The sequence below is a fragment of the Carcharhinus amblyrhynchos genome, chromosome 20 (genome assembly GCF_965287045.1).
Source record: "Carcharhinus amblyrhynchos chromosome 20, sCarAmb.v2.hapA, whole genome shotgun sequence".
NCBI lineage: Eukaryota > Metazoa > Chordata > Chondrichthyes > Carcharhiniformes > Carcharhinidae > Carcharhinus > Carcharhinus amblyrhynchos.
Genome location: NC_137343.1, coordinates 15,182,571 through 15,204,664, shown reverse-complemented (window position 1 = coordinate 15,204,664; position 22,094 = coordinate 15,182,571). Strand labels below are relative to the sequence as shown.

The 22,094-nt window shown below is 45.8% G+C and overlaps 1 protein-coding gene across 1 annotated transcript in view; it reads right to left on the bottom strand.

Moving 5' to 3' along the window:
• The window catches only part of LOC145355775 (rabphilin-3A-like), a 180,128-nt gene that overhangs the window by 95,753 nt on the left and 62,281 nt on the right, over positions 1–22,094 (bottom strand). The window contains exons 6-7 of the mRNA XM_080208131.1: positions 14,565–14,733; positions 207–248 (exon numbers count right to left, since the gene is read on the bottom strand). Coding sequence (XP_080064257.1) covers positions 207–248; positions 14,565–14,733 — 211 coding nt within the window. The remainder of the gene's footprint in view (positions 1–206; positions 249–14,564; positions 14,734–22,094) is intronic.

Below are 22,094 nucleotides of genomic sequence, written 5' to 3'. Positions count from 1 at the left end.
GCACCAAAGGGATGAGAGAGCCAATTTTAGCAGTATAGTTTAACTGACAGCCATTATTCCAGAGATCAAAACTAAACAAGCAACAACAATATAAACTGGTCTTGGACAGGCCCCTGTCATCGTTCTCTGACAGGTTGTTTGGAAATACAATTCACATGCGTGTACTGGGATTTAACATGCTGCATTTGTGCTGAAAACAGTCTTACCAGAAGAGGCCTGCTCAGCAGGGATAGCACCCTCTGCTTGACCTGAGAAACACAGAGTGGAAAAAAATTAAAAGAATACAGGTAGTCAAGGGCCAGCTTTTTAAATTAATGATCAAGCAAACAAAACTGTCTAACAGCAGAGAAGGAAAATGATTGAAAAAGAAGCTTCTTTAATAACTTAGTCAAGTGTGGAAAGGTCTGCGTAGTGTAGACCTGAGGTAAACAGTTCAGGAAAAGGGCTGGATTTACCTGCACTGTAATCAAATTGTTGAAATGAGCTTTGATATATTCCAGGGACAATTTTTTCAGCTGGTCAGGTGGGAGTCGGGTGGAATGGCTCAAAACAATGAGATTGATCCGAAACAGAACCAGGAAGCATTATCTCTTTAGGAGAGAGGAGGAAGTATTGGAGCACGACAGGGCCTTCCACCCGGGAGACTCCGGCCGTCCCCAGCCCTTCCTGACAGTGCACAGACAGCAGCCTGAACAGGGTGGCATGGTTACATCCGGGACACCTGAGAGTTGGACAGCATCCTCCAGGTCCCAGCCCCCCCAGAGGATGCCTGCCAAGGGCATCATAGGCCGTTGGGTGGGGAGCGAATACAACTGACCACCTTTCTGATTTGCATCCTGAGTGGGGGGAGGGCAGGCAGGCGGGCGGGGGGGGGGCACCAAGATGTAGCAGTAGGTCATGTAAAGTTAAGAGGTGGAGTCACAAAGAGGGCATGGGTCAAGGCATGCACTAGTTAGTGTTTTGGCACTTGTCAATTTACACATTCCACAGCTGTGACTAATGTGTTTCTGCCTCCCACAGGGATGACTGTACCCCGACCGTATGCATTGAGGTACAGAGTGCCATACTTCACGAGAGACACCCTTCAGTCCACTGAGTCTGAGATCCCCAGTTCCCAGCACCAAATCCCTGACTGCCGTGCTACTCCAAGTGCTAATCTGAAAATGCCGTTGGTATCACAAAGCCTCCAGCCCCCACCACTGATGTGGCACTCAGCAGGATGAGCTCCTCTGCTCTACTCCCAGCAGTGGGGGCCATGTAGGCCCACCCTCCCGCCCCACTAGACCCTTGCAGCCACCTCTCCTCCATCATCCAGCTCCTTCCCAGCCTTGTCTTCCACATCCTCTTGGGCCATCTCCTCTTCGGGGCGTCAGCCTGGGTCCTCTTCCTCCTCCAACATGTCTCCCTTCTGCTGCGTCAGGTTGTGGAGCGCACAGCAGACCAGCACAATGCAGGAAACTGTCAGGGAGCTGTACTACAGGACACCGACAGAGCAATCCAGGCAGCAGAACCACATCTTCAGGAGCCTGATGCACCACTTGATAACAGACTGGATAGCAGCATGGGTATCATTGTAGCAGGTCTCTGCTGTTTGGGGCCTCTGCATTGGCATCATCAGACATGATGGCAGTGAGTAGTCCTTGCCCCCACGAGCCATCCTGGCAGCCGGGAAGGTCCTCAAAGACAGAATGTCTGAGTTCCACAAAATGAAGCTATTGTGCATGCTCCCTGGGTGGTGTGCATTCATGTGCATGATATTCAGCTGTGATCATACACACACTGAACGTTGAGTGAGTGGAACCCCTTTCAGTTAATGAAGAGCACTCCTTAATTGTACAGTGCCTGCAGAATTGTCAATAGCCCCCAGCACATAGGGCATTCTGGTGATGTCGGCGAAGCTTGCAACCTAGGCATCCTGTTGGGCCCAGTCATGTCAAAGTGGATGTAATTGCCTGCCTGGGCATACAGGACATCTGCCCACATGGATGCACGTGTGTAGAGGATTGCGAGATGCTGCTACTGTAGGCTCAGAAGGACCTGGTGGTGAAAAGGTTTAGGGCCACCATGACCTTAACTGCCAAAGGGAGCAGCTGTTGTCCTGTTCCACAAAGTGTCAGATGTGCAAGCACCTGGCACAAATGTCACTGTCACCTTGTTGAGCTGGAGCCTGCAGTAGGTGACACACAGAATCCAGCAGCTCATTAAAGGACACGAGGGTCCTGTACAGCCAGGGCCTCTGTTTCCACTGTCCTCTGCCCTAAGAACATAAGAAATAGGAGCAGGAGTAGGCCATCTAGCCCTTCGAGCCTGCCCCACCATTCAATAAAATCATGGCTGATCTGAAGTGGATCAGTTCCACTTTCCCTCTCTCTCCCCATAATCCTTAATTCCCTTGTCAATCAAAAACCTATCTACCCATGACTTAAATATATTTAGCGAGGTAGCCTCCACCACTTCAACGGGCAGAGAATTCCAGAGATTCACCACCCTTTGAGTGAAGAAGTTCCTCCTCAACTCCGATCTAAACTGCACCCCCCCTTATCTTGAGGCTGTGCCCTCTAGTCCTGCTATCCTTTCTAAGCGGGAAGAATCTCTCTACCTCTACCCTATCCATCTCCTTCATTATCTTATACCGTCTCTAAACTCCAACGAGTACAGACCCAGTCTATTTAGTCTCTCTTCATAGTCCAACCCCCTCATCTCCGGTATCAGCCTAGTGAACCTCCTCTGCACTCCCTCCAAGGCCAATATATCCTTCCGCAAGTGCAGCGACCAAAACTGCACACAGTACTCCAGCTGCAGCCTCACCAGTACCCTGTACAGTTGCAGCAAGACCTCCCTGCTTTTATATTCTATCCCCCTCGCTATAAAGGCCAACATTCCATTTGCCTTCTTGATCACCTGCTGCACCTGCAGACTGGGTTTTTGCAACTCATGCACAAGGACCCCCAGGTCCCTCTGCACCGTAGCATGCTGCAGCTTTTTGCCTTTTAAATAGTAATCCCTCCTCCTATTATTTCTGCCAAAGTGGATAACCTCACACTTGCCAACATTATACTCCATCAGCCAGGTCCTCGCCCACTCGCTCAGCTTATCCAGATCCCTCTGCAGACTTTCCACACCCTCCACGCAATTTGCTTTCCCTGATAGGCAGAGGATGGACAGCCATGTCCTGACCCCAGCCAGCAGCCTCCTGCTGTGGCCTCTAGCCTGGGTGGTCCTTGCTGCGAGCAGCTTTTTCCATCCTCTGCCTCAGCAGCCACAAATGTAATCACCATCTGTAATGTGAAATCCATCTTTGTGCTGGGGCAGGGGGCAAGGGAGAGAGAGAAACAGGCCATAAGGTTATCCATCCCATGCCCTGCACTCCCTCCCAGCAACCCATGTCCTCATGAGTATGGACCCTGGCAACCCAACACCATCTCTGGTACCATGTGCCATCTCAGTGGACTGCTGACTGTTACCACATTGTTGCCAAAGCAGGCTTAGTGAGAAGATTGAGGCATTAACCTGTATACACCTGCCCAGTGATCTGGTGCACTGGCTTCCAGGAATGGTTTGCAATCCAGGCCGAGGATGGAGAAGCACCCTTCTGACTTTCATGTGACTGACTGCTGCTGTATCAAGCACTGCAGAGTCTGTGCAGTGTGAGGAGATATGCCACCAATCTGCAGCGATCCCATGATTGGGGCAACCGCTGCCAGGCCTGGTGTTTGTAACTGTTAGTGGGGCTGGAATAGAACATCTGTCCAGAGGACAGATGACAAGGTAACCAGCGCAACATCAGTGGCGTTGTGACTTAACCTAATATTACAACCCCTCGGGATCATCCAGCAGGCAGGGGGAATACGTGCAACAGCAGCCCCATGCCATCAGCAAAGCCTGACTTGAAGTCCCCCAGACTGCTACAAGCCCCACTCAATCTCTACACCCTTGCAGAGTCCCCCCCCATCCTGCACCATTGGCAGCGACTGAGACCCTCTGCACCCTGGGAGTTGGTGCTCAGTGATACTCACCTCCTGGATCTTTGCCATTGCTGTTCCTAGGTCTCAGTTTTACTGAGAGGTAGTGATTCGTGCCAGTGTGATGTCATACCCGAGAGGTATGGATTGGAATTTTTTGCCCCACATGCTATTTTTCCCAGCTCGCCATACTGATCCTCTCACTGTGCCCAATATTTTGGGTTTGGGGAACAAGAGAAGGGATTATTTCATCCATTAGTTATTCGCCTAGTGGCTAAATCTAAAGCAAGCCTTCATGTAGGAATTTATTAAATGAAAAACCCCCATGTGAACCACACTTTAGGATAAATATAGTCAGTACTGTATCAAATAAAGTGAAAAGTATGTTCTCGGGGACAAATGGACACTTTTCCAGTATTAATTACTTTGTAATATCAAATTACATAATAAAAAAAATCCCATTGTGTTTTTATATAAATGTCCACCCATTTGACTCATCACCACATAAGTTGAATAGTACATATATCAAAGTAAATACTTCTGTTGTGCTCTTTATAATTGTTAAAGCTAGGTGTATGTTTGTGATCCCTCACTGGGCTGCAGTATGATGGATCAGTCTCTCACTGTTTTGCCCTTGAACAAACTAACATAGAAACTAATTTATGTGAAGAGATTCAGTCCACTCTGTTTCAAAATGAAGCTTCATAAGCAAACATTAAACAGCAAACACAATTTGCAAGATAAAATGGTTTTCGATTAGAAGGGATAGACTCTTAGAAGGAAAAAGAAGATACAGTTAATCCCAATGGATCATGGACTCTTTTGAAAGCAATTTTACATCCACTTTCCCAGAGAAAACAATGATTTACGATGAGACATCCACCAATTATTTTATTGTATTCATTTGCAAGGTGTGGGCATTGCTGCGATGCCATTTTTTGCACATCATGACTGCCCTTGAGAAGGTGGTGGGGAGCTGCCTTCTTGAATAGAACTGGGTGGTTTGCTAGGCCAGATCAAAGGGAAGTTAAGAGTTTATCCCATTGTGTGGGGCTACAGTCACACAGAAACTAGAAGCAGGACTAGGCCATTTTGCCCTTCAAGTCTGCTCTACCATTCATCTTGATTATGACTGACTAAGTGTCAAATTCAATAACCTGTTTTTTTTCTTCCTTCCCCATATCCCTTGATCCCTTTAGCCCCTCGAGCTATATCTAATTTCTTCTTGAAGTCAGACAATGTTTTTGCCTTAACTACATTCTGTGGTAGTGAATTCTACACATTCACCACCCTGTGGGTGAAGAAAATTCTCCTCAACTCAGTTCTAAAAGGTTTACTGCTAATCCTCAAACCATGGTCCCTAGTTCTGGACCCCTCACCATTGGGAACATTCTTTCTGAATCTACCCTGTCTAATCCTGTTAGAATTTATAAGTTTCTATGAGATCCTCTCTCACTCTTCTAAACTCCAGTGAATATAATCCTAACCAATTTAGTCTCTCCTCATATGACAGCCCTGCCATCCCAGGTATCAGCCTGGTAAAGCTTTGCTGTATTCCCTCTATAGCAAGGACATTCTTCCTCAAATAAAGACCACCAAAACGGCACACAATACTCCAGGTGTGGCCTCACCAATGCCCGAAACAATTGCAGCAAAACATCCCTTTCCCTATACTCAAATCCTCTTGCTATGAAGGCTAACATACCATTTGCCTTCTTTACCGCCTGCTGTACCTGTGCGTTTACTTTGAACGACTGATGCACAAGTACACCAAGACCTCACTGAGTGTACACTCTCTCAATTAACACCCATTTAAGTCATAATCTAAATAATCGTATAGACCAAATTGGGCACCAGGTGTATCCAGTCATATGACCTGACCTGTTAGTGCACCTGATCAAGCCTCACTCTGAAAATCCCAGTGGAAAGCACGAAACAACAGAACCTTGCATTAATTCAGACCAAAACAAACATGAAATCAATTAAGATCAATTATGTTTTGTCATATGAGGAGAAACTAAGTCAGTTAGGATGATATTCACTGGAGTTTAGTGAGAGGGATCTCATAAAAACTTACAAAATCCTTACAGGGTTAGACAGGGTAGATTCAGAAAGAATGTTTCCGATAATGGGGGAGTTCAGAGCTAGGGGTAATAGTTTGAGGATAAGAGCTAAACCTTTTAGAACTGGGGTGAGGAGAAATTTCTTCACCCAGAGAGTGGTGAATGTGTGGAATTCACTACCATAGAAAATAGTCAAGGACAAAGTCTTATCTGATTTCAAGAAGAAATTAGATATATCTGTTGGGGCTAAGTGGATCAAGGGATATGGGGAGGTTGTGGAAAAAGGGGATCAGGGTATTGAATTTGATGGTCAGTTATGATCAAAATGAATGGCTCGAAGGGCCAAACAGCCTATTCCTGCTTCTAGTTTCTATGAGAAGTCATGTGCAGATAAGGAATGTGCAGTGATGTAAGATTTTTCCAAAAAAATTATCATCTTGTAAAAAGTGTAATTCCACAGAGAAACCCATACTGTGATATTTAATAAACAACTTGAACAACGTAAAATCAAAAGGCTTTAAATATATGAATGTGATCACCAACATGGACTGTATTTTTTTGAATTGTTGGACAAAGTGAATATTTGCCATTGTTTAACGTAACTTTCGATTTGGTTCACATATTTCTGGGGGGAAGGGCTTCTTGCAACTTTCACTTAAGTGGAGTAGAGGGGAATGATTGGTTTTAAGCAAATGTCTGCATGTTCACCCTGACTGTACTTACAGCATTATGCCAGCACCTCAACCCATCTCATCTTGGAAGCCCTGCTACATGACTTGAACTACCTGAATAAACAAATGTGTTTGCAGCCTGTATTTTTAAAAATATTCTCCATGTGTCTCTCACTGATCTCTGGGAGTCAGAGAAATAAATGCATGTTTATTCAATGAGTGTAACTGACCCTTTCAGAAATGACACCTAATAATTTCATACAACACTGCAACACACACCTGCCATGGAGACCTTTACCACATGGGCCGGAATGTTATTAACATTTTCCAACCTTGCTGCAGCGGGATCGTGGTGTGGACGGCCAGTAAGATCACGCCCATGATATTTTTGACTCTGTTTCAACAACATTCTCAGGTCACAAATTTCAAATGAAAATCTGCATGAGTCAAATAGAACACAGATAATGGGGATGTAACTTGTTTCAGAGAAAAGTATGGCACCAAATATGTGAATTATAAAGCACGTTGCTAAAGGCACAGCATCTAAGACCCATTTTTCATAAAACTCTCTTTCCTTGGTGGGAACACATCCGGGCGTAGGATTGACAGGATTAAGGAAGTGAATGGGTGGCTCAGGGATTGGTGTGGGAGGAATGGGTTTGAATTCATGGGGCATTGGCACCAGTATTGGGGTAGGTGGGACCTGTTCGGGCGGGATGGGGTTGGTCTGAACCGTGCTGGGACCAGAGTGCTGGCAAATCGAGTAAAGAGGACTGTAGACAGGGCTTTAAACTAATTAGGGGGGGGAGGGTGCGAGGGTAGGTGATGTTACGAGGTCTAAAGTTAAGGAGAGGGTACAGGTAAGGGAAGAGGCCGAGGATGTCCCAATAATAGAGGGAGTAGGGGGCGTGAGTATAGTAGGTGACGTTGCGGCAAATAGGGTCCAGGTGAAGGCTGGGATGAAAGCACTTTATCTGAATGCACGAAGCATTTGGAATAAAGTGGATGAGCTGGTGGCGCAGATCGACACAAATGGATACGATCTGGTGGCCATTACAGAGACGTGGCTGCAGGGTGACAGGGACTGGGAGCTGAATGTACAGGGCTATCAAGTGTTCAGGAAGGATAGGCAGGAGGGAAAAGGGGGGGGCGTAGCTCTGCTGATTAAGGATAGCATCACGGTGGTAGCAAGGGATGATATTGGAGCCAAAGAGCAGAGGGTGGAATCGTTGTGGGTGGAGATTAGGAACAGCAAAGGGAGGAAGACGCTGGTGGGTGTCGTCTATAGGCCCCTGAATAATGATCTGGAAGTGGGGCGGGCTGTTAACGCGCAAATAAGTGCGGCGTGCAGGAATGGGACGGCCGTAGTTATGGGGGATTTCAATCTGCATATTGATTGGTCGACCCATGTTGGATGCGGGGGGCTCGAGGAAGAGTTCTTGGAATGCTGCCGGGATAGTTTCCTCGAACAGTGTGTGTTGGAGCCGACGAGGGAGCGAGCTATCTTGGATCTGGTGCTATGTAATGAGGCGGGTAGAATTAGGGACCTTGTGGTGAAGGATCCTCTTGGGGAGAGTGATCATTGTATGGTGGAGTTTCTGGTGCAGATGGAGGAGGAGAAAGTGGGTTCCCGGACACGCGTCCTTTGTTTGAATAGAGGGGAGTACGGTAGGATGAGAGAAGAATTGGCGAATGTGGACTGGGGGAGCGCATTGGAGGGAGGGTCTGTTGAGGAGCAGTGGAGGATCTTTAAGGAGATCTTTCTTGGTGCTCAGCGGAAATTTATTCCGATGGTCAAAAAGGATAGTAGGAGGAGAGGTAATAAGCCGTGGATAACGAAGGAGGTGAAGGAAAGTGTTAAGCTAAAAGCGGAGGAATTTAGAGTAGCTAAGAGTAGTGGGCAAGAAGAAGATTGGGAGAGGTTTAAATGTCAACAAAGATTGACAAAGAAGTTGATAAAGAAGGGTAGGAGAAACTATGAAGCCAGGCTAGCGCTTAATATAAAAAAGGATAGCAAGAGTTTTTATAAATATATAAAAAGGAAGAGGCTGGCTAGGGTGAATGTTGGTCCTTTAGAGGATGAGAAAGGGGACCTAGTGGTAGGGGATGGGGATATGGCTAAGGTATTGAATAACTTTTTTGTTTCTGTCTTCACAGAGGAGGACGTGAATAATTTGCCGGGTGTTAGCGATGGAAAGGTGGTAGGACTGGAGGGTCTTAATGACATTACTGTTACTAGAGAGGCGGTGCTTGACAGACTGGAGGGGCTGATTGTGGACAAGTCCCCAGGACCGGATGGAATGCATCCGAGGGTTCTGAAAGAAATGGCGGAGGTGATAGCAGATGCCTTGGTGGTTATTTTCCAAACGTCGCTGGATTCTGGGGAAGTGCCGGATGATTGGAAAACGGCTAATGTTACGCCGTTGTTTAAGAAGGGTGCCAGGCAAAAGGCGGGGAATTATAGGCCGGTTAGTTTAACGTCTGTGGTAGGTAAAATGTTAGAATCTGTCATTAAGGAGGAAATTGCGAGGCATCTTGAAGGGAATTGCTTGATAGAGCAGACGCAGCACGGTTTCATTAAAGGGAAGTCGTGTCTGACAAATTTACTGGAGTTCTATGAGGATGTGTCTAGGGCGGTGGATAGAGGAGAGCCGGTGGATGTGGTCTTTCTAGATTTTCAGAAGGCGTTTGATAAAGTGCCTCACAAGAGGTTATTGCAGAAGGTCGAGGGACATGGAGTTGGGGGTAGGGTGTTAGCGTGGATAGAGGATTGGTTGTCAAATAGGAGGCAGAGAGTGGGGGTCAACGGGTGCTATTCGGATTGGCGGATGGTGACTAGTGGAGTGCCCCAGGGGTCGGTGCTGGGGCCTCAGCTTTTTACCATTTATATAGATGATCTGGAGGAGGGAACCGAGTGTAGAGTGTCGAAATTTGCTGATGACACCAAGATTGGGGGAACGGCAAATTGTGCGGAGGGTGGGGAGAGTCTACAGAAGGATCTAGATAGGCTGGGCGAATGGGCCAGGAAATGGCAAATGGAATTTAATGTTGGCAAGTGTGAGGTGGTCCACTTTGGTAGGAAGAATGGTAGGAAGGACTATTACTTACGGGGTGAAAAACTGCAGCAGGCGACGGTGCAGAGGGACCTCGGGGTCCTTGTGCATGAGTCGCAAAAACCCAGCTTGCAGGTGCAGCAGGTGGTCAGGAAGGCGAATGGGTGCTGGCCTTCATAGCGAAGGGGATTGAATATAAAAGTAGGGAGGTCTTGCTGCAGCTGTATAGGGCATTGGTGAGGCCGCAGCTGGAGTACTGTGTACAGTTTTGGGCGCCGCACCTGCACAAAGATATTTTGGCCTTGGAGGGAGTGCAGAGGAGGTTTACTAGGCTGATACCGGGGTTGAGCTATGAGGAGAGGCTGAATAAACTGGGCTTATACTCGTTAGAGTTTAGAAGAATGAGGGGAGATCTCATTGAGACGTATAAGATGATGATTGGGATGGATAGGATAGAGGTGGAAAGACTTCTCGCTCAAAAAAGACAGTAGGACTAGGGGGCACAGCCTCAAGATAAAAGGGGGGCGGTTTAGAACGGAGTTGAGGAGGAACTTCTTCACTCAAAGGGTGGTGAATCTCTGGAATTCTCTGCCCGTTGAAGTGGTGGAGGCTGCCTCGCTAAATATTTTTAAGACGCGGGTTGATGGGTTTTTGATAGGAGAGGGGATTAAGGGTTATGGGGAGAGGGCGGGAAAGTGGAACTGAGCCACGACAGATCAGCCATGATCTTATTGAATGGCGGGGCAGGCTCGAAGGGCTGGATGGCCTACTCCTGCTCCTATTTCTTATGTTCTTATGTATTGTGTGCAGTTTTGGTCTCCTTGCCTAAGGAAGGACACACTTGCCATAAAGGGAGTGCAGTGAAGGTTCACCAGACTGATTCTTGGGATGGCAGGATTGTTATTTGAGGAGAGATTGAGTCAACTAGTTTGTATTCATTGAATCCAATTGAAAAGTACAGAAGATTGACAGGTCTGGACAGACTGCATGCAGGGTGTTGTTTCTTATGGCTGGGAAGTCTAGAACAGTCAGTCTCAGGATATGGGGTAAGCCGTTTAGGAGTGAGATTAAGAGAGTGTGAGTGAATTTGTGGAATTCTCCACCCTGGGGCTAAGTCACTGTTTAAGAAAGAAACAGATTTCTAGACTCTGAAAGGGTCAAGGGGTCTGGGGAGAATGTAGGAGTATGCATGAAATAGAGGATCAGCCATGATCGTATTGAACGGTGGAGTAGGTCCAAAGGGCTAAATGACCTGCTTTTATTTTCTGTGTTTCTCTCAGTACCATTCACTCATCTGTGACTTCACCCAGGGGACACACATTGTATTTGTTAGATCACAATATTATTCTTGGGGAGTGCGTATGTTCTATCTTTGTGGATCAGCCTCAATCTCCAGGGACTCCAAAGCATCTCCAGCTGATCCATCTCTAGGATACCTCCTAACAGCAGCATCAATACCACCATAACTAATAGTAATACCATTGAAACCATTGCTCCAGCTGAGCATCCCAGCATCCAAGTGACTGTGGAGCAAACAAAACAGATCTTAACTGAAGCAGACAAGAGAGGAGAATGTATCCAGCCCTCTCTATTCGCAGGTTTTGTGATGAAATATACAAGCTATTTCATCAGCAGAATGCAGAGTGATTGTCAATTTAGATCACTGTAGCACAGCATACAAGACACATAGGGCCCTATTTTACCATTTTGATTCTAAGTGCTGGGTGAACTTGAAACTGGGAGTGTTTCAGATCACACTTTTAGACCTGTTCTCAGGTGACCCCATATGCACTCTGCCTGAAAAAATATCTGCAATTCCAAATCATGCTGCATAAGCCTGTGGGTATGGCTTAATGTGTGCAAAACCCTGCAGCTCTGATCGGCACCTCCAACTGCGCATGTGCAGAATCAAAAATGATAGAATATGGCCCCCCTGCCACATTACTCCTGGACCAGATAATACCTCCCCTAGGCCCCCACAGATATTGCCCCACCCCCACAACATTGCTGACCCTGTTATTTCCCCCCCACCCACCAGCCAGACTGATTCCAACCCCCCCTCCACCGATCTGAGGCAGAGTGGCAGCAGACTCCCGCCCCCTTCCCACTCATTAATCAGAGGCAGAGTGGCAGCAGACCCCCTCTTCCCACTCACTGATCAGAGGCAGAGTGCCAGCTTCCTGCTCACTGACCTCAAGCAGAGAGTCGTCAGATGGTCAGCTCTTACCTCCTCCCTAGCTGGTGTGCCCAAATCAGACATTTGTAGATCATATCTGTTTCACGCTGAATGTGGATGGGTGAACATGGTGGTAAAGGGGGAAGTGCTGGTAAGATTGGGCGTACAGCCAATTAAGTCAATTTAAATGCAAGCAAATGCATTTAAATGGCTGTCGCGTCTGTTTTATTTGATAATATACTCGCAAGCTTTCGAGGGGTTACCCTCTTCGTCAGGTGAATGGAGAGTTCTGGCCTCAGACAGAGCATATAAAGCACAGACAGTTTAGAGATTACTGATTAAAATGCGAATCCTTACACCTAACCTGCTGTTCAAGACCTGAAGTGGCTGATAATGTGAGTGGTAGGAGCACTGATCACAGTTTAAAGAGATGTGTATTGTCTCCAGACAGTACAGTAAGTGAGGTTTTGCAAACCCAGGCAAGTCACGGGGGTTACAGATAGTGCGACATGAACCGCACACATGAGGACGGTCTCAACAGGGATCTTGGGTTCATGTCGCACTATCTGTAACCCCCGTGACTTGCCTGGGTTTGCAAAACCTCACTTACTGTACTGTCTGGAGACAATACACATCTCTTTAAACTGTGATCAGTGCTCCTACCACTCACATTATCAGCCACTTCAGGTCTTGAACAGCAGGTTAGGTGTAAGGATTCGCATTTTAATCAGTAATCTCTAAACTGTCTGTGCTTTATATGCTCTGTCTGAGGCCAGAACTCTCCATTCACCTGACGAAGAGGGTAACCCCTCGAAAGCTTGCGAGTATATTATCAAATAAATAGGTTGGACTAAAACCTGGTGTTGTCAGACTTTTTACTGTGTTTACGCCAGTCCAACGCCGGCATACCCACATCGCGTCTGTTTTGGGCAGGGTCCCGATTGCGGCCTATTTTGAGCCTTGGTAAAGGTGGAAACGGCACAGAGGTGGGCATGAATCGCACTACTTGTCTCACACCCAACTTTACCAAATTTTCATGCAATGCAAAGGAAAAATCAGGCCCACAGTGTATCTTGCATGTTCACATGATTCCAAGTCTGTAAAATTTGCACAGCTAAGTAATCTGTGGCATTGCAAATAGGATTTTGATTGATTTTAAATATTAAGTGTCCGCAGACAATAAAAACATTATCAAGTTGGTGATGGATGATTTAGATGTCTACTGTGCACAGATGATAATGTCATTGAAGCTTGCTGTAAAAAGAGCTTGTGAACAGGGACATGCTAATAAGACATGGGTTATTTAATCTGTTGTTAATAGTCCTCTGGAGGACAGGAACTGGATTCTTTGGGAGAATTCACTGTAAATTTACAAAGATTCTAAGTCCTTAATCAGAGATAATAGCTTATTAGAGCATTGAATGATGGCACTTCCACCTTTCAATATGGCTTTTTTTATAATCTGCAAGTGGAACCTTGGGCGTGCCCTGACGTTGCCTAACCATGCACAAAAATATTGAAATGTCAGCAAATGTTGTATGAGAATGGGGCATTTTGATGACTGCAGTTGCTCCAACTCACTCCTGTAGTGAACTTCCCTTCCCTCCAAAAAAGCTGGTTGTAATTTAAAACAGAGAACATTAATAAACTGCCCATTTTGAACAGGGTTATTGAACTTAAATGTTAGTGACAGAAATATCACTGGGGAGGAGTCTCCATAGAGGTATACAGGCCCCACAACTTGCCTTGCTTCAGATTCTAATGGATTTTGACGTTTCAAGATTGCAGTTTATGAAAAATATTTCTTTAATAAATTATGTAGTAGGAAGGTGACATTTTATCAAAGCACTTTATATTACTTATTTCTGGAAAAGAAGTCTTTTTGTAAAAGTTCTGAGACACATTCTTAAAATCAGAAAAAAGAGTGTTGCATGTCTTTAAATCCCAGTTATCTCTACAAAAATGGAATATTCGTGCCTTCATTTCCTATATTGTTCCTGAATTTCCTTAATGGTTCTATATCCTGAATGCATTCAGACCTCTCCAATGCCCCTGCCCCCTCCACCACCACCAATTTTTCTTCTCACCACCCAGGCTGAACTATAGCTTCATGCTTCTAATAGTCCTTGATCACATGATCTCAGCAGGTAATGGTATCAGCGCTGGACTAGTAAACCAAAGATCCAGGGCGGAATCTTACCACTACTCATGTTGGCAGGATTTTCCCATCCCATTGCAATGAACGGAGATTTGGCTAGCTGCCAAGTCCTCTGACCTCGCTGCAGCAGGACCGTGCCGTGAACGAGCGGTAAGATCACGCCCCCACAGTAATGTTCTGTGGATCTGGGTTTGAATCCCACTATGGCAGATGGTGAAAATTGAATTTAATAAAAAATGTCTGGAATTAAAAGTCTAATGATAACCATTTTCGATTATTGTAAAAACCCATCGGGTTTACTAATGACCTTTATGGAAAGAAATCTGCCATCCTTACCTCGTCTGGCCTATATGTGGTTACAGCAATGTGGTTGAGTCTTAGATAACCTCAGGGATGGGCAATAAATCCCAACTCACACAGTCCAACCTTTGGAAGAGAACAGTTTTGTCCAATTGAAATCTTGATGAGCATTTCCACTCACCTCTGTTTTGGGTCCAGTTCTGGGAAGCTTTCTGCTCTGGACCTGGAGGCTCCTGTGAAGGATGTTCTCCCTTACTAGGCTGCAGGTTCTGCTTGTTAACAGGCATTGGTTCCGGAAGCACCTGTTTAGGCAAACCTTTAAAAAACCAAGCACCGGAGCGCTTCCAGACCTGGATCAGTAGCAGTAAAAAATGAATTTAGTGAAAAGAAATTCAGCCTGGCAAATCCAAATAAAAAAAACACGATCCTCAATGTTGCGCTTGTCAAGTTTAACAGATGTAAGTTCCGTAAATGGAGCAATTTTCTACTTATACCAGTATCAGACACCAGAAATGTCCAGGCCAGATGTAAGATCAATTTGATTCCCTCCCTTAAGGGACATCCCTGACTGAATTGTAACTAGCATGACATTTATACTTCTCACACTGTCACTCTGAACCAGATCGTTTCTGTCACTCAATGTTTGCATCAGTTTGCGTTTGTTTACATGCTTCGGGCTTATGTTCAGTCACATACCAGATTTCCAATTGTGGGCCAGTTAAGTCTGATAGTGTGGTCAGGAAGGTTTTATTAAAAAGTAATCTATTTCACTGAAGAAAAAATGGTTAGATGTGAATCAGTCCCCCACAGGGATTGACAGAGGAGTGGGTTAGTGGGAGGGCGGTGACCAGGTTTTTCAGAACTACCTCAGATCACCATTTGGAGAAGTGAAGACTAATGGAGAAGACCTCCATTAGAGACCTCCAAATTGGTTAAACGTGAGATGAGAGATTGCATAGAATTACACGGAATATACAGCACATGAACAAGACATTGGGCCAACCCTCACTCGAGCCTCCTCCCATCCTTAATCATCCATAATTTATCACCATAACCCTCTATTCCCTTCTCCCTTATATATCTGTCTAGCCCCAGCAATTACACATATGAGGAAATAGAGAAGTTAGTTGAGCTAAGGGGATACATTTAAGGTTCCTGAGGGAAACAAAAAAAGAAAATAGTAGAGGCACTATCAAATACGTGGAGGTCTTGTGTTGCAATGATTAGCGTCCCTGCCTCTGAACCAGAAGCTCCCAGTTCAAGTCCCACCCCAGGATTTGATGGCCAAGCAAAGTGTGTTCACAATGCGGCCAACAAGTTGAGTATTAACTTGCAAAATCCTTTCAACACATACAAATGGCAGGTGGTAAGAATGGGAAAGAGTCCTGGTCAGCCATGCTTGATGCGGTGTGCCCCCCTACCCTCAAGCCCCTAGTGACAAACCAGTGACTTGTTCCTGGAAGAACTAGTTATGGAAATGAATGTCTGCCTTGTGCGCCATAAGGGAAACAACAATAAAATATGGGGGTAGTTTTATCATGTGACAGGCTAGGTGCATGAGAGAGAATGACGAAGATTACTCCTGGATTTCATTTCCAGAACGAGATTTGGAATCTCAGCCTGGTTGACCGGAGGGATTGAGAATTCAGGCAGCAGAAATCCACTGCCGGGAATGGCATGCCAGTTGGATAACTATGACAGTCTTCCTGACGGGGAAGGTGATGAAAGGTTTATTTCTAGGCCCTTAAGGAACTCCCCTGCCAGAGGAACTCACCATCGCTGTGTACTTGCAACATAAAATAGTTGTGTGCCTGATCGGGTTGGCACAGGTATGTCCCAGCTTTGTTTAACAACCCAGGATTAATAACCCTACTGGGTTAAAGTGCCCCCCTCCTATATTTTAGGGATCCATTGAGAATTGATTTTTGCCAGGGAACTGGCGAGTAACAAAGACATATGGAGTTATTCTGGCTAATTACAGGCAAGTTGGTTTAACATTGTGAGAGGGAAAACTTTAGAACTTTAATTGATGCTAAAATGACGACATATTTAGAGGAAGCAAAATGAATTCCAGTCAGGGAGACTATTTGACAAATCTAGAGTTCTTTGAGAAGGTGAATGGATGTGTTTTCAGTACATGGACATGAGAAAGCCTCAGACAAAATATCACATCAGTGGTTAATGCAAAGATTAAGGAGGATATGAAATTAGGGCTGTAAATGACAGTAAATAGATTAAAAACTGGCTCAAAAGGTAGAAACGAGAGTAGAGGGGAGGTTTCTTGGAGTGAGTAATAGTATCCTACAGGTTTCTGTCCCGGGTACACGGAGTGACATTCAAATCTTCGGAAGCCGTAGTCAATATTTCTGAGGAGCACAGACATTTGCACATTAAAAGATAATAACAGAATGAGCAAAATCATGAATGATGAAATAAAATATCCATTTTTCTAAGGCTCCACATGGTAAAAACAAAGCAAGTAAACTGCACTTTGAACAGGGTTGTTGGGTGTGGAAGAGCAGAGATCTGGGCCAACGAGACATTAAATGCAATAGTTCAAATTGAAAATGCTCTACAAAAAGCCAGTAGAATATGCAACATTGTAGCAAATTGCAATGGTGAATCAATATAAAACCACAGTTGGAGCACTATATGCATACAAGTATTCAGATGTGCATCCACATTCAGAGCAGGAGTAGGCCATTCAGCCCTTCAAGCATGCTCCACCAATCAATAAGATCATGGCAAATCTGATTGGAACAGGTCTCAACTCCACATTCCACCCGCCTACCCCCTATATCCTCTGACACCCTTGTTCATCAAGAATCTACCTATGTCTGCCTAAAAAATATTCAACGACATTGCCTCCACCACTTTCTGTCCTTTTGGGCTCCACGTTTTAGGAAGGACTTTGATGCAACAGGGAGGGCAAAGCATTCTCTAGGATACCGTCTGCAGTACAGAAATATAACATGAAGAATGATTTGAAAGTCTGATATTATTTTCATCAGAAAAGAGGAGTTGATAAGGGTATTTAAGTTTTTGAAAGGATGGAACAGAGTGAATAGAAACAAATGGTTTTCAGCAATGCAGAGTTTCAAAATTAAGGGACCCAGATGCGCAGTTAAATATGAACCAGATTTAAAGGAGAGGCCTGATTTACATTGATAGTTGTGAGGCAACAGAAGGCATTACTGGGGTGAGTGATTGAAACAGAGGCCATGTCAACATTTAAGAACAATTAGATAGATGCTTGAAATGAAAAGAAACAAAAGGGATTGTGACCAGGATCAGGACTACTGCTCATGTGAAGCATAACTGACACAGATTAGTTGGGACAAACAGCTAATTTCCTTGTTACTGTTGAGAAAGACATGAATGTTAGGCAACTTGGGGAAATAACTAGTGATGTCTTGAGGAATGTGCACATAACAAAGAAGGAGATGCTGGAAGTCTTAAAAGCACATCAAGGTAGATAAATCCCCAGGACCTGTCGCAGTATCCCAGGACGTTGTGGGAGGCTAGGGAGGAAATTGCAGGTTCCCTAGCAGAAATATTTGAATAATTGACAGCACAAGTGAGGTGCCTGAAGTTTGGAGGATAGCAAATGTTGTGCCTTTGTTTAAGAAGGGCTGCCAGGAAAAGCCTGGGAACTACAGACTAGTGGGCCTAACTTCAGTAGTGCTGAAGTTGTGAGATGAGTACCTGGATCTCTACACTCTCTTCACAAAATCTAAAACTCAGATTATTCAATTTTAGAATCAATGAGTTATCATGGCACAAAATTTTAATATTTTTACCTGTACAGTGAAGGAACAAGTGTGGTATGCATCAGCATTTTTACTGGATAGCAGCATGTGACATGTAGCTGGGTTTATTCAGTTGTAGATTTGTAGAGGAATGCAGTGCTGCTATGAGAATTCCTTTTGTAGTTTGGCAATATGAACAATGAGATTTACCTCATAAGTATCCACAGCACCAGTTCATCTCACTGTGGTGTCTGTTCTCTGGGGAAGGGTGTCGAAGTTTGCAGAGTGACTTGGACAGGTTGCAGAGCTGGGCCGCAAGGTGGCGGATGGAGTTTAATGCGGAGAAGTGTGAGGTAATCCATTTCGGTAGGAATAACAGATGTGTTGAGTATAGGGCTAACGGGAGGACTTTGAATAGAGTGGAGGAGCAGAGGGATCTAGGTGTATGTGTACATAGATCCCTGAAAGTTGGGAATCAAGTATATAAGGTTGTTAAGAAGGCGTACGGTGTCTTGGCGTTTATTGGTAGGGGGATTGAATTTAGGAGTCGCAGCGTCATGTTGCAACTGTACACAACTCTGGTGCGGCCGCACTTGGAGTACTGTGTGCAGTTCTGGTCCCCACATTACAGGAAGGATGTGGAGGCTTTGGAGAGGGTGCAGAGGAGGTTTACCAGGATGTTGCCTGGTATGCAGGGGAGGTCCTATGAGGAGAGACTGAGGGATTTAGGGTTGTTTTCACTGGAAAGAAGGCGGCTAAGAGGGGATCTTATAGAAACATATAAGATGATTAGAGGTTTAGATAGGGTGGATGGTGATAGCCTGTTTCCTCGGATGGAGAAAGCTAGCACGAGGGGGCATGGCTTTAAATTAAGGGGGGGTAGTTATAGGACGGATGTCAGGGGCAGGTTCTTTACCCAGAGGGTGGTGAGGGACTGGAATGCCCTGCCAGCTGCAGTTGTAAATGCGCCTAGTTTGGGGGCGTTTAAGAGATTGGTGGATAGGTTTATGGACGAAAAGGGATTGGTTTAGATTAGTGGGTCAATGTTTTTTTTTTAAAAATAAGACTGGTCGGCGCAACATTGTGGGCCGAAGGGCCTGTTCCGCGCTGTAATGTTCTATGTTCTATGTTCTAAACCAAGGCTGTGCAGAAATTATCATCCCATTTGAACATAATTAAATCCCAAGGCAGCTGAACATGGAATAATCCAGCTGCCAGTGTGAGGAGTTTCACATGGAGCTTCTCTGGCCTGGTAGATTAGAAAGGATGGAGAGGTTTCTGTTTGGCTGATCTCACCTCCTGGGTACATTCTGATGATGTTCCTATTACTGAACTGTTCTGATCTGTTGCTGTGGGTGCCATGCAGTAACTGATTGTTCAGGCATATTAGAAGAATTTGTACCATTAGTCACATTTTTAATGACATATTTTAAAGAGGTTACCAGAGATCTAGTAAAATGTGATAAAATATGTATGTGTGAAGAAAGGGTACTTATTTTCTGGATGAATACACAAACAGGCCTCATTCAGGTCACCTAATGCAGGCTTCTGCAACATGTAGCCTGAGGGCTGAATGCAGCCCTCGAGACTCTTCCATTGGACTTCTGGAGTCAATTTTCAAAATATTCGTTAAACAGTTAGGTTTAAATGGAAGAATCTGCAAGGAGCTGCTCTCCAATCACAGGTCTATCAGCCGCAGATACGGGAGAGAAATCTGTGATTGGAGTAGCAGCACATACGCGCAGTGGTGAGTAGCAGGTGCTGGGGAGCAGAGGCCAGGCACCAAGGAACAGCACAGGGGAAACTGAGTGATGGGAGCAAGATCCAGGGAACGGAGGTGCCAGTGTGCCTGCCTCAGGGAGCAAAGGTGTAGAGCACGGAGCCCCGGGGAGCAGGGATGACAGTGTGTAGGTCCCAAGGAGTAGAGATGACAGTGTGTGGGGCCCAGCTGTAAAGCTGCCAGTGTGCAGGACCCAAAGAACAGAGATGCTAGTGGGGTTGAGAGAGAGAGTGACTGGAGAATTTATGTGAGAGAGAAAGATTGTGAGGGAAAGTGAAAGAGAGAATGAGAGAAAAAATGAGGAGTGGAGGAGAGAGGGAGAATAGGAAGTGAGAGTATGAGTTGGGAAGCAAAAGAGAGAGAGTGAGGGAGAACGAGAGAGAGAATGGGGAGTGAGTGTGTGAGGGGGGAAGGGAGAGAGGTAGGGGGATAGAGTGAGGCAGAGAGAGAATTGAGGGGAGAGTGAGACAGTGAGTGGGAGAAGGATGAGGGAATGAGAGAGGGGGTGAGATGGTGTGACGGTGGTGAGTTGTGATGGTGAAAGGAGGGGCATAGAACGTGTCCACAGGTCTGGCTCACTCCCATTAGGGTTCTCACACACTGTCAATCACCGTCATGCACTCTCACAGTGGGTGAGGGTGACTAAATGAGCACCCTGAACCTGGGAGAGAGCTGGAGAAACACTCTCACCTAATCATCTTTAATTTTCATAGTTTTTGTTGCTCAGCAAGTTATTTCTTTTCATACCTCGATCTTTTTTGTTGTAATATATGTTTCATGTTGTGCAAAACTTTATCTTTCTGAAATATGTCCATTGCCCTCTTGCATGAGAAACATTTTGAAATGTGGCCTTCCATATGAAAAGTTTGAACAAGTCTGATCTAACGTGAGTGAAATTGGCCATCATGCCTTGCCTTGTGTCTTTTCATTGAGTTCCTCCAAGAATGCATCTACTCCCAATGCCCCAGCGGGACATTTAAGTTGTGGGTGTTATTAGGCATCTCATACCCCCTTTAAATGAGGTGGAAAGGGCTAAAAACAGGAGAGGACTTTTCTCACTAACAAGAAATCCTTGAGTTGGTTCTGGGTCACAGGTCCTCCGTGTATTTTTCTTCTACCATGTGCCCGTCAAAACTGAGCATTCCTTGCAGCAACGCGCCTCCCATCACCTGCCCATCACCGCCACCTCGCTCCCCCCCGCCACAAGATCCCAGTGCAAATGAGAGGAAGCCAGAAGTGGGATGTTGTGGGCCCGATTTTACCATTTTCTTTCCAAGTGCTGAATCTGGGCTTAATTCAGATCCGACTTAGAAACCTGCTTTCAGGCACCCCCATATGCACTCAGCCTGAAAAAATAATCACAGGTCCCATTCGCATTGTTGGTGGGGCATAGCGCGCCCGAAACAATCGGAGCTCTGAACTGCGCATGGACAGTTGGGAAAAAATTTGAAAAAGCATGCCCATGTCAGATCGCTTTCCAGCTGGAGAAAGCAGCCCAGGAGTGAAAAGTGGGAATGATGGTCCCCATACATGTCATGGTCCCCCTTATCAACCTACCCCTGTTACCAATCGCAACTCTCTGCCCCCTTCCCCCCCATTGATCGCCCGCAGAGTAGCAGATGACCCCCCTGCACCCCCTCCTCCCTCACCAGAGATCCATCTGCCCGCCCCACCCGTGAGCGATCGAGCCTCCCCCCTCACAAGAGATACATCTTACCTGCCTCCCCCTTCCTCCCAGAGAATGATCTGGCCTCACTCATCTCCCCCACTCCACCAGACAATGATCGGGCCAACTCCCCCTACTCCCGCTCCCCACCTCCTCCCCACCCCTCCCTCCCACCAAACCAGACAACGCTCTGGCCTCACCCCCCTCCCATTCCTCCAACCAGAGAATGATCTGACCCACCTCACTCCTTCTCCCCACCGCTGATCTGAATCAGAGAGCCGTTGGAAGCACTGAACTCGCTCTTCAGCAGCTGGAGCGCACAATTCAGATTTTATACAGCAGGTCCATTTCGGCACGATTCTGGATCAGCAAACACGGTGGTAAAGGGGGAAATGCTGATAAAAGTTGGGTGGGCAGTTTATTAATTCATTTGAAATACATGCAAATGCATTTAAATCGCCATTGGGCCCATTTCGGGCACGAATCAGATTGCTGCCATTCCCGGGTTTCGGTAAA